At 46.4% G+C, this 21,706-nt stretch overlaps 1 protein-coding gene across 1 annotated transcript in view; it reads left to right on the top strand.

Moving 5' to 3' along the window:
• DPF3 (double PHD fingers 3) overlaps positions 1-16,732 on the top strand; it is a 261,634-nt gene extending 244,902 nt beyond the window's left edge. The window contains exons 9-11 of the mRNA XM_080664984.1: positions 2,677-2,789; positions 14,102-14,183; positions 14,714-16,732. Coding sequence (XP_080521110.1) covers positions 2,677-2,789; positions 14,102-14,183; positions 14,714-14,784 — 266 coding nt within the window. The 3' untranslated portion in view covers positions 14,785-16,732. The remainder of the gene's footprint in view (positions 1-2,676; positions 2,790-14,101; positions 14,184-14,713) is intronic.
• The last annotated feature ends 4,974 nt before the right edge of the window (positions 16,733-21,706 follow it).

Raw genomic sequence — 21,706 nt, forward strand, 5'->3', positions numbered from 1 at the left:
TTCCTCTCTGAAATCAATAAAAATACATATTTTTTTAAAATAGTCAATTGACATCGATGCAATTGCAGACCTTATTCATCTTTTATTGGTTTTACATGCACACACACTGTATATTTATGTGTGTATATGTATAATTCTCTGCAATCTTACCATATAAGTAATCACCACCACAATCAATATTCAGAACTGCTTCATCACCCCAAAGATCTCTCTTGCTAAAGTACGTTCCTTTGAAACACAATGTGATCCAGTCCTTGCCTTGCTTAAAACTTTTTAATGACGTTAAAGCCCCAAATCCTTAAATAAGGGATGCAAATGCCTGTGTAATCTGGCTCCAGCGACCTTGCCAGCCGCCTCCTGCCTTTCTCTGCTTGCTTGCCAAGCCTCTGCTCACTAGCCTTTCTTTTCCTTAATTCGCCAAGCGCCGCCACTGCCCAGGGCCTCCACACCTGCTGTTCCCCTCACCAGGAACTCTCCCCTCTCCCATGCAGCTAACGCCTCACCTCTCAGGAAAGGTTTCCTTGGCATCTCGGACTAGGTTAGGCTTGTTTTCATTGCCAATTATGGTTTTCCTTCATGGCACTTATCACACACTTGTAAACAAATAGATATGAGTATAGTTCATTAATTTGAGTTCTCTCTAATGAGAGGTGTTGGGGGGGATCTTGCTCACCACTGTATCTTTTCAGTCTAGTGCAATGGCTGGCTTAACAGGTGCCCAATAAATAGTCATTCATGAACAAGTTCATGAATAACTATTGTAACCTGGCTGGTTGTGGCTGGGTTGTGGCCTGAGCTCATGGAACTGGGCAGAGTCAACTTCTTGTATAGTTACCTGCTCTATGAACCCATCTGTAACCTTCCCAAGGGTGCCCTGTCTGAGACCCTGGGCATTTGTGGCCCATACCACTTAGAATCTCCAACTGGTATTTTCTCTCCTATTCCAATCCTGGTATTCTCTCTGAGAGACTGGGATAGGAATGACCCTGGCCACTGTTCTTAAATAGATCTTTGAGATGCTTTATCAGCTGGATGTTCTTCCAGGCTTTTAATGCCAGCCTTCTTTCCCTTCAGGGTCACTGCCAAAGTGTCACTTGGAGAGTGTTATTAGTCCAGAGCGTGGGAGTTCTAAGTTGGATGGCTCCTGAGAAGTCCTTGAAAAGCTTTTAGATCAGCCTTCTCCGCAATACTTTTACCTGCTCTTTGCTAAGTGGCCCCCACGTCCCCCATCAATGAGTTATTTCCACCCCCACTCTTACTCTCTCAGAGATGACAGTGTGGTTTGTATTTGTGGAGCCCCAAATTTGAAAGGTCCTTACGCTGACTGAATAGACAGTATGTGCCCCAAATGACTCCTATGTCACTAGCTCGGAGGACTTGGAAAGGAGGAAATGGGAGCCTCCTTCTGGGATGGCTTTGCCAAGGGGTGGTAGTACCACATGGGGTCCAAACCATCTGTGGAGGGCACTGGGTTGGTGAAAGTAGCTCTAATTAGCACCCCCACCCTTGGTCTCTAGTGTCCTCCTTTAGAAGTACATAGTAACTCATGTGAGAGAGGCAACACAACGCCTTATATGGTGGGTTGGGCAGCGTTGGAGCTCTGGAGAAGGATGAACCCCCAGCAGTAGGCAGAGCTGTCAGTTCTTTTGTGATAGAGTCAGTAATGGGCTTTGCCCTGAATGCTCTGGGCAGACTGACAGCACTGGGAAACCTGAAAGCACCATCCAAGTTTCCTTTCCCTGCCAAATAGAAGGTCAAATGTCTTCACATTCTGTGGCTCACATCTGTCCTCTCACTGCCCGAGTGTCTCTTGGGTGAGCTATGGCTGACAACAGAGTCCATTTCTGCAGGCCAAGCCTCAGCACTGGTCCATTGAGGCTGTGGGCTCTGAGGTGATAGTTTAATGTCTCTCCCTGGTCCTGCTATTGGTTTGATTAATTGATTGGTTTGATACTTGGGATGGAGGAGAGAGTTAGAGCCAGCGACCAGTCCATTTAGGATAGACCTGGCCATAATGTACCCTTTGCTGTGATGCTGCACTTCTTGGCCCTCCCTGCTAGGCCACATCACCCTATAGCCCCTGGTACTGTGCAGGCGTGGACTCCCACTAATCTCCTGGGCATGGGCAGGGATGCTTTGGATAACAGTGCAAGGCCTCACAGAGCCTCTGAGCTCTGTTCCTGGAATCCTCACACCCCCACTCCTGTGCCCTGAGGCAGTGTGAACACTTTGTGGATCAGAAGGCCCAATTACAGATAGCTTTCATGTGTCGCTCTTGCCATAGTTGATGCTGGGGCCGGGAGATAATGTGGGTGACTCACAGTGCAGCCTTGTGCCATGTGCTATGCAGTGTCCTTCTGTTTCTCTCTGATCACCACTTTCTGTCCTCATAACTGGCTACACCTCTAGGGGAATGTGCTCTTAGGGCAAGAGCATTTGGATGGCATCTATCCCTGGTGGAAGGGTTCATGCCCGTCTCTCTCTTTAGGCCTTCATCTGATGATGTAATTGTGGGGAGTGTGGGGAGGGCCCCATCTGGGTCCCTAGTTTGCTTCCCAACACATGCTACCCTCAGCCTCTCTCCAAGTTGGGCATAAATGTGTTTTCAATTAGTGGTGTCGAGGGGAGACAAGTCAGACCCTCTGGCCCTAACGCTGCCATTTCCGCTTCCTTTAGGTCACCCGACCTGCCTGCAGTTCACCCTGAACATGACTGAGGCTGTCAAGACCTACAAGTGGCAGTGCATAGAGTGCAAATCCTGCATCCTCTGTGGGACCTCGGAGAATGATGTGAGTTTGGGGCTTCCACCAGGAGGTAGAAGTCCATGGGGCTGGGAGTCCTTCAAGGGGAGAAGAGGAAAGCAGAACTCTTGTAACTGGGTTCCCGGAGAAAGGGTCAGTCAGGACCTTCCCTTTGCCCTTTAACCCCAGAACACTTGAGACCCTTGTACCACAGGGACTTGGTTACCCTCAGGAATAGAGTATATAAAAAAGGCAGAATAAATACTTAATTCTTTCCCTTTTTTATTAGTTTTCAAATATAACAGGGTGGGTTCAATGCCTATTTATGATGAAAACATTTAAGAAAATAGAAATTGTAGGATACTTTCTTAATATGATAGTTTTTTTTTTTTTTTTACACCTTAGAATGAGAGCCATTATCTTACTTATGGGGAAACACGAGGCATTTCTACTAAGATCAGAAACCAGATAAGGATGCCCATTATCTCTACATTTAGAGATATTAGCTAAGGCAGTTAGACAGGAGAGACCAACTAGAAGCATAAGATGGTAACAAAGTAGTAAAACTCAATTTTTTCTTTTTAGTTAAATTCTATTTCATAAGCTATAATAGTATATCTGAAAAAACCCAAGAAAATGAATGATAATGCTAACTCAAATATTAAAAGTAGCAAGATATAAAATTACTATGCAAAAATTAATAGCCTTCATATGCACAAATAATAGCAAATAATTAAGTTAGAGGACATAATAGTAGAGAAACTCTACTTATAATAGCAACAAAGAAAAATATGTAGAAATAAGGTTAATAGTAAATGTGTAAAACATATGAAGAAAATTTTAAAACATCTTTGAAAAGATACAGAAGTAGTCTTGTACAAATGAAAAGACATTGTGTGATCTTAGATAGAATGAGTCAACATTATAAAGATGTCAGTTCTTCCTAAGTTAATTTACAAATTTAATTCAAGCCCAATAAAAACACCAGATTGTTTTTTGTTTTTCTTATGGAACTAGACAAGTTGATATTGAAGTTCATATGGAAAGAAGCATGCAAGAATAGCCAAGAAAACACACACACAAAAAAAATAAATTTTGAGGGGAGGCTAGCCCTATGAGATGTTAAAACATACTGTAAAGCCTCTATAATTAAAATAATACAGACAAATAGAACAATGGAATAGAATAGAAAACCCATAAATTGACCCAACTACATCTGAACATTTAGTATAGGATAAAGGTTCCATCTAAAATTACTGGCTCAAAGATGGACATTTCCATAAATGGTGTTGGGCCAATAGGATAACCATTTGCAGAAAGGTAAAATTACGTCCACATAATACATGAGAACAATCTCCAAATGGACTGGGTATCTATAATAATAAAAGCGTAATATGCTAATTAGACCGGACAGCCAAACATCCTTTCAGACGAAGCCGCCATGGTGGGGGCCGAGGCAGAGGCGGTTAGGGGCAATCAGGCAGGCAGGCAAGTGATTAGGGGTGATCAGGCAGGCAGAGTGGTTAGGGATGATCAGGCAGGCAGAGTGGTTAGGGGTGATCAGGCAGGCAGGCAGAGGTGGTTAGGGGCAATGAGGCAGGAAGGCAGAGGTGGTTAGGGGTGATGAGGCAGGCAGGCAAGCAGTTAGGGGTGATCAGGCAGGCAGGCAGAGGCAGTTAGGGGTGATCAGGCAGGCATGCAAGCAGTTAGGGGCAGTCAGGCAGGCAGGCAGGCAAGTTGTTAGGGGCAATGAGGCAGGCAGGTGAGTGGTTAGGGGCGATGAGGCAGACAGGCAGGCGAGTGGTTAGGACAGGGGTGGGCAAACTTTTTGACTCGAGGGCCACAATGGGTTCTTAAACTGGACCGGAGGGCCGGAACAAAAGCATGGATGGAGTGTTTGTGTGAACTAATATAAATTCAAAGTAAAGGAGCAGAGGGGAGAGCAAGAGAACCGGATAGAACAGCTGGATCCGGCCCATGGGCCATAGTTTGCCCAAGGCTGGGTTAGGAGCCAGTGGTCCCAGATTGTGAGGGGGATATCCAACTGCCATTTTAGGCCCGATCCCAAAGGGATCCCCATGTGATCAGGCCTAAACTGGCAGTTGGACATCCCCTGAGGGGCCTGGTTTGCAAGAGGGTGCAGTCTGGGCTGAGGGACCCCCCCATGCACGAATATCATGCACTGGACCTCTAGTCTAAATATAAAAAATAAAAACCATATTAGTACTAGAAGAAAACATGTGTGAATTCATTTTTAACCTATATATAAGGAAATACTTTCTGTGACTCAAAATTCAGAAGCAATAAGAGAAAATATTGAAAAACTTGACCACAATATTTGCATAGTAAAAAATACAATAAAGTAAAAGGACAATGTACAAACTGGGAGAAAATATTTGCGGCATTTACTACAGATAAAAGGCTAGTATCACCAATATATAAGTACTCTTAAAATTTGAGGGATAAAGGATAAGGAACCTGATAGAGAATGGGAAAAAGACATGTAAGATAATTCACAAAAGATATGTAAATGGCCCCCAAGATTTGGAAAATAAAGTTCAAATGTACTTATAAAGAAATTCAAGTTAAAACTAAATGGAGATTCTATGTCTTTCCTGTAAAATTGAAAAAGCGCCTTCATACATTGTCAGTGGGAATACAAAGTGGTACAACTCTTCTGAAGGGAAATGTAACAATACCTAACACAGCTACTGTGCACTTACCTATTGCTTTAGCAGTTTCACCTATAGGAATCTACCCTAACAATACACCACTATCTACCCTACAGATACAGCACTATGCAAATACATGTGCATAAGGTTATTCATGGTTGCATTGTTTATACTTGCAAAATATTGCTCATACGTAGAATGGTTGAATAATGATGGTATAGGCACATAATGGAGTCTATGCAGCTGTTAAAAAAAATGAGGCAGATCTTTATGAATTTATATGGAGTGATTTCCAGGATATATTTTAAATGAAAAAAAAAAGAATTAATTAAAAATGTATAGTATGCTGCCATTCTTGTAAGAAAAGCATGAGAAAATATACATATATCTGTTCACTGTGTAAAAGAAATACAGGATGGATAAACAAGAAGTTAAAGAGATTGGTTATCTACAAGAGTGAGTAGGAATTGGGTAGAAAGAATGGGGAAATGAGGGTAGGATAGTATGGCTAAGGAGGGTGATACTTCTGTGAGAATGCCTTTTGTTAGCTCTGAGTCTTAGAACCAGGGTGTTGTTTCACATACCTACAATAGATAAATACTGAAAAACAACCATGATGTGGGGGAAACCGAAAGTGGAATATGAACAGTAACAAATTACCCTAACTCTAATATAAATAGACTAGAGGCCCAGTGCACAAATTCATGCAGGGGCGGGGGAGGGGAACTGTGGGAGGTTGGCTGGCCATAGGAGGTTGGCCATGGGAGTGCACTGACACCAGGGGGCAGCTCCTGCGTTGAGTGTCTGCCCCTGATGGTCAGTGTGCGTCATAGCCCCCTGGTGGTCAGTGCATGTCATAGTGGTCGTTCTGGTCATTCAGTCGCAATGGTTGCTTAGACATATATATATATATATATATATATATATATATATACATATATATATATGTGTATATATATATGTATGTATGTATATATATATATTTATGTGTATATATATATATATATATATATATATATATCCTATATAATAAAGATGTAATATGCAAATGGTCGTTATGCTATAAAGTGTAACGACTGACCGTGTAACGACCAGATCACGCATCAGCAGGAGGGTAGGGCAGCGAGCTACAAGCGGGTGGCGGAGAGCTACAGGAGGGGGCAGGGCAGCAAGCTATGAGGGGAGTGCGGGGGCAGGAGGAGCAAAGGGAGCTACTGGAGGATGGCAGCGAGCTACTGGCACACGGATTCGTGCGCAGGGCTACTAGTATATATATATATAACATAACCATACTGAAGGGTGGGGTAGGAAAGAACTAATTTAAGTAACTTTGGAAAGTAGTATTTGTGTATTTTAGAGCTAAAGAGAGAAATAATTATACAAATTTTGTACTGTAGTGAGTATATTTGTTTATCACAGACATGCGAGTTAGTCATTCTGAAACTAGATGTACACAGGTCTGAACTAATAACTATATATTGTGAATAACGAGAGTCAGGTTTCTCAATGTCCTAGAAAAAAATATTCAGATCTTTTTTCAAATATTTACATGGTTTTGGGTTGGAATAGGAGGTATTAGTAGGAATTTATGATTTTAATATAATATATTATATATATATTTATATACAGGGTGTCCCAAAAAATGTATACACACTTTAACAGCTGATAGCTCTATTTTCTAAATGAAATATATTTTAATAAACATTGCCTTGCCGAAACCGGTTTGGCTCAGTGGCTAGAGCGTCGGCCTGCGGACTGAAAGGTCCCGAGTTCGATTCCAGTCAAGGGCATGTACCTTGGTTGCAGGCACATCCTCAGTGGGAGGTGTGCAGGAGGCAGCTGATCGATGTTTCTCTCATCGATGTTTCTAGCTCTCTATCCCTCTCCCTTCCTCTCTGTGAAATATCAGTGAAATATATTAAAAAAAACAAAACAAAACAAAAAAAACATTGCCTTTATAATTTTTCAACGTGTGTGTATTTTTGGGGACATCCTATGTATCTATAGCTATCTGTATGCATATACATATATGGATAGATACAAAAATAAATATAGATGTGTGCATGTGTATGTACACATACATTTATTTATTTCCTAACTTTGTCAGCTGGGAGGGCCCAGAAACAATGACAACCCAGAAGCAGTGAGGACCTATAGCACCCAGATATTGGTTTCTAAATACAGTTGATCCTTGAAAAATGTGGGTTAGGGTGCCGATCCCCATGCATTAAAAAATCTGCTGTATAAATCCTGGCTGTAAAAACCAGCAGGGACTGTGACTGAGTGAGATGGAGGGCTGTGAGTCCCAGGCATTCCTCTTAAAGGGCCCACATATGGACTTACATGGACTCACTCCCTCTTAGCTCCAGTGCTGGGGCAGCAGCTTGAAAGGCACCAGGGACCTATGGGGAGGAACTGAATTGTCTGTCATCAGGGTGAGAGCTGGAGGGGCAGCTTTCTCCCAGACAGAAGTGCTGACAGAGGCTATTGTTCCTTTGATGAACCTACCCGCAACAGAGTCAGCAGGCAGGCACCATATCTGAGTCTCCATTAACCTGGCTCACATTGCTCTCTACCCTGGTGATTCTCTGAGACCCTGCCCCACGCAATTTGCAGGCCCACCCACACTGTTTCCAGTGGCTTTTACATATAAATGACCTGTCTTGGCTCATGTTTCAGACTTTCCTAAAATCTCTCAAACAAGCAGCATCTGGCCTTAGTGTGCCCCATACCTCTCGCTAAGGCAGCTAGCCTTGGTTCTAAGCTTTGCCTATCTGGCGCACCTCCACGCCTAGCACAAGCAGATCACTTTGTAGCTCATGTTGGGTGGCTCTGAGCAGAACACAGGTGGTGGCTGATCTTGGCCTGCACCTCCAGGGAGGCCCCAGAGCCAGTGCACCCAGAGGACAGCTTCATACTACCACATTGAAATACCACCCAACCACCTCCACAAGCAACACACTCAAGAGGCAGACTCAGCTGGCATCAGAGCCCCACTGAAGTACGTCCTGCTCTGCGGAGTGAGCCACTGCACAGCTGATCCTCCACAGTGGGGGAAGGTACACATTGAATGCCCAGCTCTGGTGAATGAGGAGGCTTTGCCACTGGACCCTACAGAACATCTACTACATAAGACCACTCTACCAAGCCTGGGAGATGTAGCAGCTCTACCTAATACATAGAAATAAACACAGGAGGCTGCCAAAATGAGGAGACAGAGAAGCATGTCCCAAATGAAAGAACAGAACAAAATTCCAGAAAAAGAACTAAAACAAAATGGAAACAAACAATCTACTAGATGCAGAGTTCAAAACACTGGTTATAAGGATGCTCAATGAACTAAGTGAGAACTTCAACAGCTTACAAAAGGTCATAGAAACCAGAAAAAAGAACCAGCCAGAAATGAAGGCGACACTAACTGAAATGAAGAAAAATTTACAGATAATCAACAGTAGAGTAGACAAAACTGAAAATTAAATCAGTGATTTGGAATATAAGGAAGCAAAAAACACCCAATCAAAACAGCAGAAAGAAAAAAAGAATCCAAAAATATGAAGATATGTAAGGAGCCTCTGGGACAACTTCAAGTGTGCCAACATTTGCATCATGCACATGCCAGAAAGAAAGAAGAGGGGACAAGAAATTGAAAACATATTTGAAAAAATAGTGTCAGAAAACTTCCCTAATGTGGTGAAAGAAATAGACACACAAGTCCAAGAAGCACAGAGTCCCAAACAAGATAAATCCAAAGAGGCCCACACTAAGACACATCATAATTAAAATGCCAAAGGTGAAAGACAAAGGGAGAATCTTAAAAGCAGCAAGAGAAAAGAAGTTAGTTACTTACAAGGGAGCTCCCATAGACTGTCAGCTGATTTCTCAACAGAAACTTTGCAGGCCAGAAGGCATTGGCAAGAAATATTCAAAGTGATGAAAAGCAAGGACCTACAACCAAGATCATCCTATCCAGCAAAATTATCATTTAGAACTGAAGGACAGATAAAGAGGTTCCCAGTCAAGAAAAAGCTAAAGGAGTTTATCAACACCAAACCAGTATTATATGAAATGTGAAAGGGTGAAGAAAGAGGAGAAGGAGAAGAAGAAGAAAGAGAAGGAGAAGGAGAAGGAGAAGAGAAGGAGAAACAAAATGGCAATGAATATCTATCATCAATTGAATCTAAAAAACAAATAAATAAGCAGAACAGAAACAGACTCATAGATACAGAGAACATGTAAAACTGTAACTGAAAAATAAAAAATGATTTAAAAAAGAAAACATGAGAAGTAAATACCATGTGGGATCCTGGGGGAAGGGTCATAAGTGGGAAAACTGGTGAAATTCAAATGAGGTCTGCAGATTAGTTAGTAGTGTCATGCTTATGGTAATTTCCTGCTTGTCATGATTGTACTATGATAATGTAGATGTTACCATTAGGGGAAGCCGAATAAAGTGTGTACAGGAATTCTTTGTACCATCCTTGCAACATTTCCTTAAGACTAAAAGTATTTCATAATAAAAAATAAAAAATAATGGGATGTTTCCTAGCACCTTCCAAAGGTAACAAAGTTTTTTTTTTAAAAATATAGTATCTTTATGAAATCAAGGATTTAAACATATTTAATTTGTTTCTATCTATTACAGTTAAAATTGTCCTATCTTTGGCCAATGGGAATGAAATTAGGGTGGATCCTGAGATTTTTTTTACTCAGGCACCCTGAGTCTTTATGACTCTAATAGTGTGAAAGTGTCCTTGTTTTCCAATATATAAAAGTATTTATTAATTTGAAGCTCCAGACCCGAAATCAGCCATTTCTCCAAGGATTTATGTGTGTGTGTGTGTTTTTTTAAGTGGGCAATGATCTTTAGAGAACATAACATGAATGCTAGAGAGTGCTGAATTTTTACTGTATTTTTCATAGTTTTGGGGCATTTTCAATGGACAGAGCTAGGAAATATGTTTTGTTTGTTTTAAAGATAAAAAGCACCATAAATTAACATTGATACTTCCAATTCATGCACAGGACTGACAGTCTATGGGAGCTGTTTCTGTTCTGCTTATTTATGAGTTTTTATTTAACGTCATTGATCTTACATCTATATTTTCTTTCAACTATGTCAAAATTGTTTCTTCTCAATACCACCCATTTAATTCACACACAAAAGTCTCTATCAATTCCACTATTATCAACAACAATATGATTTCTAAAAAGGAATACACACACACACACTTGCACTTATTTTTGTCCTAAGATGTATTTGACTAAGGATGTACAATCAACTTATTTTCAAGTCACTTGGAATAGTTTCTTTCTATTTGGTTATGTCATCAACTAATACATAATTAGATGGCTTTGTTTCATTTTTCTTTTGTTTTTAGGGGTAATTAAAATGTGAATTTTGCTTTATGACTGTGTAAAATGTTTACTGGCTCCAAAATCAAATTTATAAAATAAATAGTATATTCAAAGAAATCTAGCTTCTATCCCTATCTCTTTTACACTGTCCTCTCACTTTGCTTATAGGTAACCATTTAAAAAGTCATGTTTTATCTTTCCATTTTGTTTTAGTGTAAGCATATGTATGTGCATATGTATCCATAAAAACATGGATGCATCTTAGAAAATAGCAACCGATATACATATTTTCTTCACCTTGCTTTTTTATTGAAAATCCTGGAGATTACGCAACACATAGCAGTACATAAATATAATCTTATTTTCTGCCTACAGCTGCATAGTTCTTCATTAGTTAATTCAATCAGTCTCTTATTGATGGACATTTGGGTTGATTCTGGTCCTTGGCTTTACAAATAGTGTTCATGCTGAGGTGTTTTTGTTGATGTTGACTTGGCAGAGCCTTAGGGGAGGAATCAAGGGGTGAGGCTGCTTGGGCAATAGGGTTTCTCTCACATAGTCAGGGATTTATACTACACATCCCAGAATGGGATTCCCATTCTCTGGAACTGTAGCCATAGGTGGATCCTGGTTCTTGAATACTTGGGAGTAAGAGGTCCTTAAACTGTGTTTCTCATGGGGGTTAGCATGAGCTGGGATTTCTTGGTGGTTTTGACAGGCAATTATCCTGAAAATCAGATGAGATTATGGTGTTAGTGATCAACCCATGCAAAAATCGTTTAAACCCACAGATGCCTGCTTTCCCTTTAGGAGAGTTTCAATCTGGGCATTCAACCTTCTTGTATTTTTCATGTCAGCACTGTAGTAGGGTTATCAGTATCTTTAGGACACTGGTAATATTATTTCGGATAAGTCTCTCTGTATTTTCTGTCTTGGTCCTAACTTCTCTCTCCTCGCATTGCCCCTGTATTATGTTGTCATATAGCTTGCTTCTGCTCTGACAACCCTGGTGCAACTCTTTTAGGGTAAACCACACTGTCCTGTTTTCATTCTACTTCTCTGACTACTTCTTAGTCTCTCTTTTTTTCATTCCAAGGGTCTATTCTTGGCTCTTGTCTTAGAACCTTAGAAGAGTCCTTGATTTTTCAAAAGTAGCTTTTCAACGAAAGCTACTCTTTCCTCAGAAAAATGTACAGTTATTTCTATCTGTATACAGAATTGTGCATAAAATTTCAAGGAGTTCATGAACACCTTTCCATGAGCACAAATTCAAGGACTTCTTCTTTCACACACTCTAGGCTTCCTCTCCCAGAACCATCATTGCTATTTAATCACAAATGACTCCCAAATCCATATCTCACACCCAGGCCTCTTTTCTGACCTCCACATGCCCCTAGGGTATCCCTCCCGCATAATCTGTAGAACATATCTATAGCTGAGGTTGCTTTCTCCTTCCATAGATCTGTCCCTCTGCCCATGTCTCAATGGGTAGCTATATTATTTGACTTGCTTTCCACGCCATAACCCAGGAGATATTCTTGATTTCTTCCCTGTCATTCTCCACATCTAGTTGGTGACTCTTAGATGGAAGCAAGGCCCTTTGCTTTCCCCCATGACACAGCCCTAGTTCAGGCCACTGTCATCTCCCACCTGGATGGCTACAGCAGCCTTTTAACTGGTCTCTGGTCTCTAGAAGAAATCTCTCCCCACCTGGATAACTATTTTTGCACAGTAGCCAGTGAGATCTTTCTAAATTGTAAGTCTGACTATGTCACTCCACTGTTGCTGACTCTTCAAAAGCCTCCCATTGCCATAGTGAAAAGTCTTGGCATGATACAAAGGCCTTTCATGATCTCTCCCTCTTCATTGTTTGCTCACCGGGGTTTCCAACTTCTATTTCTACTTTTTCCAGGATCTCTGCACTGGTGAGATTTGATACAAAACGTAATTTTACAAACATCTTATAAGCTATCAAAGCAGGTCCAAAGATCACTGAATAGAACAGGGTTGGAGAGTGGTGATCAGATCACAAACCTTTACTGAGGAGCTTCTATGCACAAGGAAGTTCTGAAGGAGATGCAGAGATGAGTAATTCAAGGTTCTGCCCCACAAGCCTCACCATCCATAGAGGAGTGGACAAGAGGCATGTTCCAAATGAACCATTCAACAGCATAGTTAGATGTCTACCACATACCGGGCTTTGTAACGTAAGGGGTAGGGCAGTTCAATGTCATAAGGGAAAGAACTATGGGGATGCAAGTGGGGATAGACTAGTGAAGCCTCTGTGGGGAAGAAGGAGTTGAAACTTGAAGAATGGGTAGGGAATGGTCCAGAAGAGAAGGGGTCAGGGATGGGGAGAGCCTCCAGGCAGAAGGACCTGAAGGAGCCCAGGTGCATACTGTATCCTTGGAAATGAACCACAGCTGGAGGGTCCTGTTCTCACCTGGGCTCCAGTCTCCAGCTCCCGAGGAGGTTTTTGGGAGCTGAAAAATGGCTTCATTTGCATTTCCCTACATTCACATATGAAGTGCTAAAATGGTTCTGAGGTGTCATTGATGTTCCCACCAAGTCTGGTTGTTGCGTGTTTCACAGATAGAAAGAGTGAGGTTCAGAGGAATTGAAGTAAAATTTTCAGACATCTAAATTATATTCTGTGAACTAGGCAGTCATCATGGGAATATAGAAATGCATAAATTCAGGTTTTTTTTTGCCCTTACAGAGGCAGTTATTGGCTATGGGAGTTCAAAAGAATAAAGAATCCCTTTTAGCTTACATGTGAGGTGGTAGTCAAGAAAGGCTTCTTGGAGGAGGTATGATTTGAGCAGAATCCTAAACTAAGGGTAGGATTTGCCATAGTTGGGGAGGTAGAAGGGCAAATTCCAGGTGTGGGCAAAGCATGCTCAGGGGACAATGAAGACTCTATATAGGTTCTGGAAAGGGGCATACAGGGAGGTTGATCTGTGAAAATAAGGCTGGTGGAGCCCTGGCTGGTGTGGCTCAGTTGGTTGGAGCATGGTCCTATATACCATAAGGGTCAAGAGTTCAATTCCCGGTCAGGTTTGATCCCTGGTTGGGGTGCACGTGGGAGGCAACTGATCAATGTTTCACTCATGCATCGATGTTCTCTCTTGCCCTCTTCCTTCCTCTCTCTATAAAAATCAGTAAAAGCATGTGTTCGGGTGAGGTTTAAAAAAAAAGAAGAAAGAAAGCCAGTTTCAGCTGGCATTCAATTAAGAAAAAAGAAAGAAAGAAAGCTGGTAGAGTAGGGAAGACATTGGCCTTAAATAATTCAGTCTCGTTCTCCTCCTCACCACCTACTCTGTATTCCACCAGGACCAGCTACTCTTCTGTGATGACTGTGACCGTGGCTACCACATGTACTGTTTAAACCCTCCTGTGGCTGAACCCCCAGAAGGTAATGGTGATGAGGTCGACAATCACAACAGCAGCTACCACTCCCACTTATTGAGGCCTACTAGGGTTCAGGCCTTGTGCTAAGGGCTTTACATATCTTGTCTCATTTAATCATCACAACTCTACGAGGTAGGTACGACCACTACCATTTGACAGATGAAGAAACCAAGGCACAGTTCAACCACCTGAAATTTCAACTTGAGGCCGGGAGAGATGTTTCCCAGACATGTGGCTGAAGTGGTGGGAGGTGGAGCTTCCAGGGGATCTGGCCAGGCCTGGGGATGCTGGTAAGAGGCAGGACCAAGGAGGGAGGGTCTTTCCAATAGTTCAGCTGGTCCTCTCTGAGCACTTGCGGTTTTCTGAGCAGCACTTGCTCTCCTGAACTACAGACTCCAGCACGTTTTCAGCACTGGGATTCGGTCTCTGAATTGTGAAAGTCCAAAGAAAACAGGGCTTAGAAAAAGTGAGGACCCAGGTGGGGCTTGAGGGTTGGGAGAGGTGCTGCTGGTCATGCCGTCTTGTCTCTTGTAGGGAGCTGGAGCTGCCACTTGTGCTGGGAACTGCTCAAAGAAAAAGCCTCAGCCTTCGGCTGCCAAGCCTAGGGCCCCGGGTCACCGCAGGTGACTTGCTGCTGGAGAGGTTGAACCAGAGCCCAGTTCAAAGCTGATTGAGCCCTACTCCCATGTATCCAGACAGACCAACTGTGAGGAAAGCCAGTAACCAGAGGGCGTGACACGTGGAACCAAGAGGGCGAGGTGTCTGCATAGCTCCCACACACAGGTCTCCACACTCCAGCCCGCTGCGCCTTGTTTCAACCCGAAGGATCTTGCACTTTTGGAGAACAGCCCAGCCCTGTGGAGCCCTCTCCCGTTTACCCAGCACTGTGGCCCTCTCACTGGTTCCCACCATCTGTTATTCGTGTGTAGTCTGCTGTTTTCTATCTATTGCCTTCTAAGAAATCTTCTCCCAGCCTCCTGCCTCCAGTTTAGGCTCTTCACCCTGAAGTCAGCGGAGGAACAAAGGGCTGTGAGGAAGCCTTTCTGGAAAAGTCTAGACCCAGAGCCTGGAGGCTATCTTGACAGTGAAAGCCCCTCCTTGTTCCTCGTCTCTGTGAAGAGGAAGAGCTGCCTTCTGGGCCTGTGGTCTCTGCATGGGGCTGGGGAGGGAGGTGGAGGCCCCGGGGGTGGGGGTGGGGTGGGGTGGGGAGGAGACATTCTGAAGACAGTTGTGAGGCCCTGCAACAGCCAAGAAGTATTTGTTACCCATCAGGAGCGGCTCTGCTGTGCGGTTCCTTCACCCTCAGAACTGGGGCATCCTTGAGGTGAGACAAGCCACAGCCGCTGGCAGAGAAAGATGTTAGACTCTGCCTCCCAACCCGCCTGGTCTGGAGCTATCCCTGCGGGTGGGGGTGCGGGGGGGTGGGGGCGGGGGATGGGGCAAGCGGCTCAAGATCCAGGAAGGCGAGTGAAGAAGCCTACATAGTCGAAGATCTAAATGTTGGTGAAAAGGTAAAAAGGACTGCGCCTTTGAGAAATCCTTCAGTATTGATGTGACACTACGAATTCCCTTTCCCAAGTAATTCTTCCTTCCACCAAGTGTGTGTCTGCCCTTGTCTCCTGAGACCTGACTCTGGAAATTTTAGGATTGGGGAGAGATGTCGCTACCCAAATAACTGAGGTGATGGGATTATTCATGACCAAGGTGGTGGCCATGCGGAGTGCTCAGCTCGAGGGCCGCTGTTCTCTCCTAAGCTCCCCAGTACCCACTGGACGCCTTTTTTTTTTTTTTTTTAATGGATCAAGAAGAAAGAGTCTCAGTTTTCGAGAAGTCTGCGTTGTAAGGCCACCCTGTAGGCTTGAGCGGATTGGGCTGCCTTTGACTCTCACTGGCAGTGGCAACAGCAGCAGCGCACAACTGACAGGTTTCTGGGAAAATCATTTGCCCAAAGGGCAGGTCTTGCTGAGCGGGACCCTTGCGCATGCTCGGCTCCCCTGAAGTCGGCTCTGTCTCTGTGGTCCGCTGCTTACAACAAAGGCCGAGTTATTTTTAGCCCTTCGGCCCCTGAAGAAGCCCCTGGAGACGTGCAGACAGGCGAGGTGGGCCACTTCCGCCTGCTGCGGAGCTCACCCTGCGACTTGGCAATGCTCTTGGCCAGTGGACCCAGGCAACCTGGCATGGAGCTGAGCCCTGTTGGTCTTTCTCAGTTCTTTGCACCTGGGGCTAGAGATGGGGGTCACTCTCCTGCAGGGGCCTGTGGCCTTGGAGGGAGTTACTTGCATGTGCAATTCATTTAAAGTACCCGGTGGAGGTGGGATTCCATCTTTCCCATGAGGTGAGCCTGTTTTGGGAAGCTGCTGTGTTGTCACATCATTTGTTCATTCGAGGGTTACATTTCTTCTCCCGACTGCTCTGGCTCTCTATGCCCCCGCCACCCCAACCCAAAGTGGGGTGTCCTCCAAGGCTGATGATTGGTTTTGAAAATCACTTCAACTTAATTTTAGAAAAAAACTTATCAAAATTGTTCCCAAATGCTACAATGGCCTAAATGTTAAAAAAGCAAATTTGAAACAAAAAACTGTGGCCCTACTACTTGACGGGTCCTCTTTGGAGTATGTGCAAATCCACTCCCACTTTATCACAGACAATGGGGGAGGTCCTGTCCTATCTCCAGCCATGCCTGCCGCCCGCAGAAGCTGTGAGGGTGGGAGTGAGTCTTGCAGACAAGGAGGGTGCTGTACCTGCCACAATGATGGGGTGCTCAGGGCTCTGGAATGGACATCAGGAGGGCCCAGATCCCTTCCCGGTTTCCCTTCCTGCAGGATGGGCCCAGCCCCTTCCTCTTTGGAGAGCAGTTTCCCCATCTGGAAAGGAGCTGGCAAAGCCAGCAGCGGGATGGCTCTTTCAGGGTACTCAAGCAGACACAGTCACATTTGTCACCTTCTGTATTGGAAAAGGAAGGTGATGGTAAACTTCATATTGGTCTTTCTTTGAACCCCAGAGAATGAGCCAGAATCATAGGGTGTGCATGGATAATTAAGGTTTTAATTTTGCCTCTGGCATGAAGTAGCTGTGTGACCTTGGGCAAGTCACTCAACATCTCTGAACCTGAGTTTGCCCACTTGTGAAATGGAGATAGTATTACTGGCCCTGCCTAGTCCACAGCGACACTGGGAGACCTAAAAATCGTAATGTTATATAAATTACCACCGGGAGCAATGCTTGTCAGGGAGGGACTTCAAATAATTTCTATGCCCCTTTTCTAGTGTGAGTTAGCCAAGGTTAGACACCTTCTTAGAATCTCCATTTTGACCAAAGGGGGCTTATGTTCTGAGGGCTGTGCTGCCTGTGGTTAGGGCTACTAGCCCAAAGCTGTGACAAAGGACACCGTGACTGTGTGTGGGTGTGTGGTGGGAGATGGGGGGTTTACCCTGGGGTAGGGGACTTCAGGATGACGTCACTTGAGATACTCCCTTCTACAAGATCAGTGCCGCTCTGGAGAGGACTGAGATGCAGTTCAGTGGAACATTGACCTATACTTTTTGGTTGACAGCCTAGCTCCACTACTTTCTAGCTGGGCGACATTGGGGAAATGTCTTGACCTCTTTGAGCCTCTTTCTCCACATCTGTAAGGTGGGAGATGTGGCCTCTCCAGCAGGGATCAGGGTGATGCTGGTGATGCTGGCACGAAGGTCCCCACACCACAGTAGCTCTGGCCTTTGTGGACGGAGGCCACCACGCGGAGATAACCATGCTGCCGACTCCCAGCTCTGCTCTTGGAACAGTCAGGGTGCCTTTGTTTCGCTCTGATGTGGCTCCAGCCAAGCAGGGAGGAGGTGAGGCTGCAGGATCTAAGCCGGAAGTTGAAACCCTCTGTTTCCTGTAGGTATTTTTGAAACACGGCTTGTTGGGCCTGCAGCGAATGCAGTGCAGGCCACATTGGGAGGAAACGGAGACAAGGCTCCTGCTAGGAAACTTACATTCTAGCTTTTCTTCTCAACTCCCCACGGACTCATCGCAGACACCTCAGGCAGGAGCCGCAGGTCCCAAGGCTCCCCGGCTTCTGTCATCGCCCCGGGCAGGTAGGAAGCCCAGGCAGGCAGCCAGGCAGGCCTGGAGAGGCCCTTCTCCCCCAGGCTCAGCTCCATGTGACTGAACCAGCTAGGAAGTGGGTGGGTGGGAGGGAGGCCAGATTCCTTCCCAGCTGGGGAAGATAACAGGCTTTAGGGGGGGAAGGGGGGCGGGGTTAGGGTTTCAGAGTGATGTTCATGAGACACTCATATGCATTTTAGTCTTTGTGCTTCAAACAGAGCGCCATTCCTTTTGCCCCTCCCCTTAAAACATTCAGATATTAAGGAAGGAAAAGGAGATGCTATTACTACTTTTCCTAGGGCGGGGGGCAAGTTTAGGGGACAGACCTGTGCTCTTCTGTGTTGTTGAAGAAAGATTACTGGCCACCTCAGGCCTCAGGGCTCAGCGAAGAGGGTCCGTGTGTGGGGTGGAGAGCCCCGAGGACCACCTTCCCTGCCCACAAGCTGGTTCTCAGCCTCCCTTCCTCTCTCACTCCCTGACCCCCCAGCCCTCCCTGCTGCCCACTCCAGGCCCCTCCTCAGAGCATCCCAAGGGCAATGAGGTCTGGGCCAGAGCCCTGCTCACCCCAGGGAAGATGCCCGCCGGGCCATGCCTGCCCCCTCCGCAGCTGTGCATTGGTCACTGTGGTAGGTTCACATCCCTGGAGAGGGAAGGAGGAAGGGGCACTCCAGGAGGGGGCCAGAAACCCGATTTCCACTTAGCAAGAAGTCCTGGAGCTAAATAGCTGGGGGGCTGGGATGGAAAGGAAGAATTATTACAACCCATTGCCCCCCCCCCCCCGCCCCCCTTAGGCCTGTGGTGATCCTAGACAGCGTGATTTTTTTTTTTTAAAGGCCAAACCTTTACCCAGTTCTGGACACCAAGGCAGAGGTCCTCTGGCCTCCAGCTCCCTGTTGGTTGGGGGGCTTCTGAGGGCAAATAGGGCAGGAGCAGTGCCCTCAGCTGGCTGGAGGTGGGAGGTACAGTGGCCTCCTGGCTGCACCCCTGTGGATTATCCCACTCCCACAGGGAAGGTGTCCTGACTTTCTGAGATAAGCTGCTGAGGTCCCTCCTGGTCTGGCTGGGGAGGTGGGGCTGGTGGGGGAAGAGATGGCAGCAAAGGCTGGCCTACATCCAGCCAGCAGCCTGGCGGAAGAGGGCCCCAGGCACTGCTACCAGAGGGCAGGCCCAGGAGGCCAGCCCCAGGGATGGTAAGGGGGGAACCTGGCCAGTCCTGCCCTCTGCCACTTGGCAAAGCAAATGGCGTTCCTTCGTGTGTGCTCCTGTTTGGAATCTTACCCCCACCCCAAAGGATGCCTTTGGTGTTCCCATCAGCCTGGTTTCATCTGGATTCCAGGTGAGGACTGGGGAGGATCGTGGAAAGCAGCAGATGCTTGACTTGCCTCAGGCCTGCAAGCCTCCCACCCAGCCCTGCAGCCCTGCTGTTTCCCCGGGTCTCCTGGATCGATGGTCAGCCTGGGGGCTCCCTTCCCCTTTCCGGACATAGAACCTTTTTATGATGCTCTGCCAGGGGCCACAGCAACCCGCCCTGGGTGTAGAAGGTGCAGAACAGATGGGTTAGTTCGGGCCTTGGGGTGGGCCAGAGGAGGGTCTTTGACCCTGGGAATCTGGGTCCTTCCTAAGATGGCTGGAGACCCTCGGTGGGGGGACAGCAGAGCTAGCTTCTGAGTGAGGTGCGAGGGAGGAGGGCAGAGGAAGATGCCGGTGCCCGCTGCTCAGTGCCCGACTGGGAGGATAGAGAGCCCAGATGGGCAGAGTGGGGACCGTTGGAGCATCAGCAGCGGCTCCCAGGAAGGCTTGCTGGTGGCACCCTCTCGCTGCTTCCTGCCCAGGCTGCTGGGAAGAGAGCCCCTAAGGAAGGATCTCCAGGAAACTGGGAGGGTGGGGTCGGGCCTGCCTGGTCTTCATCCAGTTGGTTTCCCAGAAGGAATGTTCCCTGGGGGGTGTGGGGGGGGAGGGATTGGAAGTGGGTAGGGTCCCAGGGAAGGCTTTTTCTGGGCTGAGAGCCTGGTTGTGTCCCCTCAGATGGCTGAGACCTGAAGTAGCTCCCCAGGGTCCCGTGAGGCTGTGAGGTATAAGGGGATCAAAGGGCACAGGAATGCCCCTTGTCCCCGGGCTCTTTGTTCCCAATGCCCTCCCTTCCTTTGCTCCAGTGCCTCAAAGGAGGGCCACCGCAGGGGTCCCCTCTGGCCCCCCAGGAGAAGGAAGTGTTTGTGCTGATGGTGACGTTTCCCAGGGCAGGCCAGAGGAAGGCGGGACGGGATTGGCGGGCAGCCAGACCCCCTTTAACAGAGATATGGTTAGAGAGAATGACCTCTAGCCCAGGCAGTGAGCAAAGTGGCCGTCTGTCCGGACAGCACCGACCCAGGCTGGCAAATGAGCCCCGCTGGGGTGGGGAGAGAGGACAGGTAAGCGGTCCGATAGGAAGTGTGGAGGCCCCTGAGCCCCTGGGACCTATAGTTCCCCTTAGTAACCTCTCCAGGCTATAGTTACATGCACTGCACCCCGTTTGCTTGCCTCTCTGCGCCTATTATTTCTGTCAATGTCATTACTATTGATGGTGTAAACAGGGATGTACCTCCCCCCCCAACTTAGTGAACTAAAGCGAACCCTGTGTGTGGCTCCAGGATGAGAGGGAGAACCTGCCCACCACCAGGAGCTGCCGGACAAGATGCATTTCCGCCTGAGGTCCCCCCGGGCCAACTCCCCTAGCTTTCACCTCTGCGCAGCCCCACGGTTGTAGAGAGAGCCTTGTGCTTGGAAAGCCATTGGCTGCAAGGACTCTCATCTCCCCCTTCTGCTGCTTTGGGGAATAGTTGGGGACTTGGGTGGAAGGTCTTGATTTTGCTTTCTAGTAAAGGGATATAAAGATTTTCTGGGTAGAATTGGGGTTGTGGTTTGTGTTGACTTTGCCTTTTTGTGTTTATATCCCACCCAAGACCTTGGTTCTCCTTCCTTATCCTGCCTTCGCGCTCCTGCACCTGTCCCTCCCTCCCCTCCTGCCACCGGTGGAGTGGTGGTGAGAAGAAACAGTGGCACAAAAGAGAAATATACCCCCTGCACATTTCCACCTCGTAGCTGAAGAGGCCTAAGTTAGAAACAAAGAAGAGACACTGCTAGATACTGTGTGAGTGAGAGCATGAAGATGGAGATCTCAGAGCAGAGGCGGTGGGAGCAGGTGGCTGCAGAGGCAGGCGGGGCGGCATCTGTCCTTACAGTGTTTGGGAAAGGGAGGGGTGTCTACCCTAGTTGCCCACCACTCTGCTCCCTTCTTCGCTCCCCCCCTCCCCGAAGGAAAATATACACATTTCTTGCCTGCCGTGAGAGATCGCTGAGCAGGCTGGTACCGGCTACAACGCTTGGCAGGGCACAGGCCACGGGCAGGGCAATGCTCTGGATCCCATAGGGGCTGGAGAAATAAACCCCATCCTGGCC

Source organism: Plecotus auritus (genome assembly GCF_963455305.1).
Source record: "Plecotus auritus genome assembly, chromosome: 1".
NCBI classification, from domain to species: Eukaryota; Metazoa; Chordata; class Mammalia; order Chiroptera; family Vespertilionidae; genus Plecotus; species Plecotus auritus.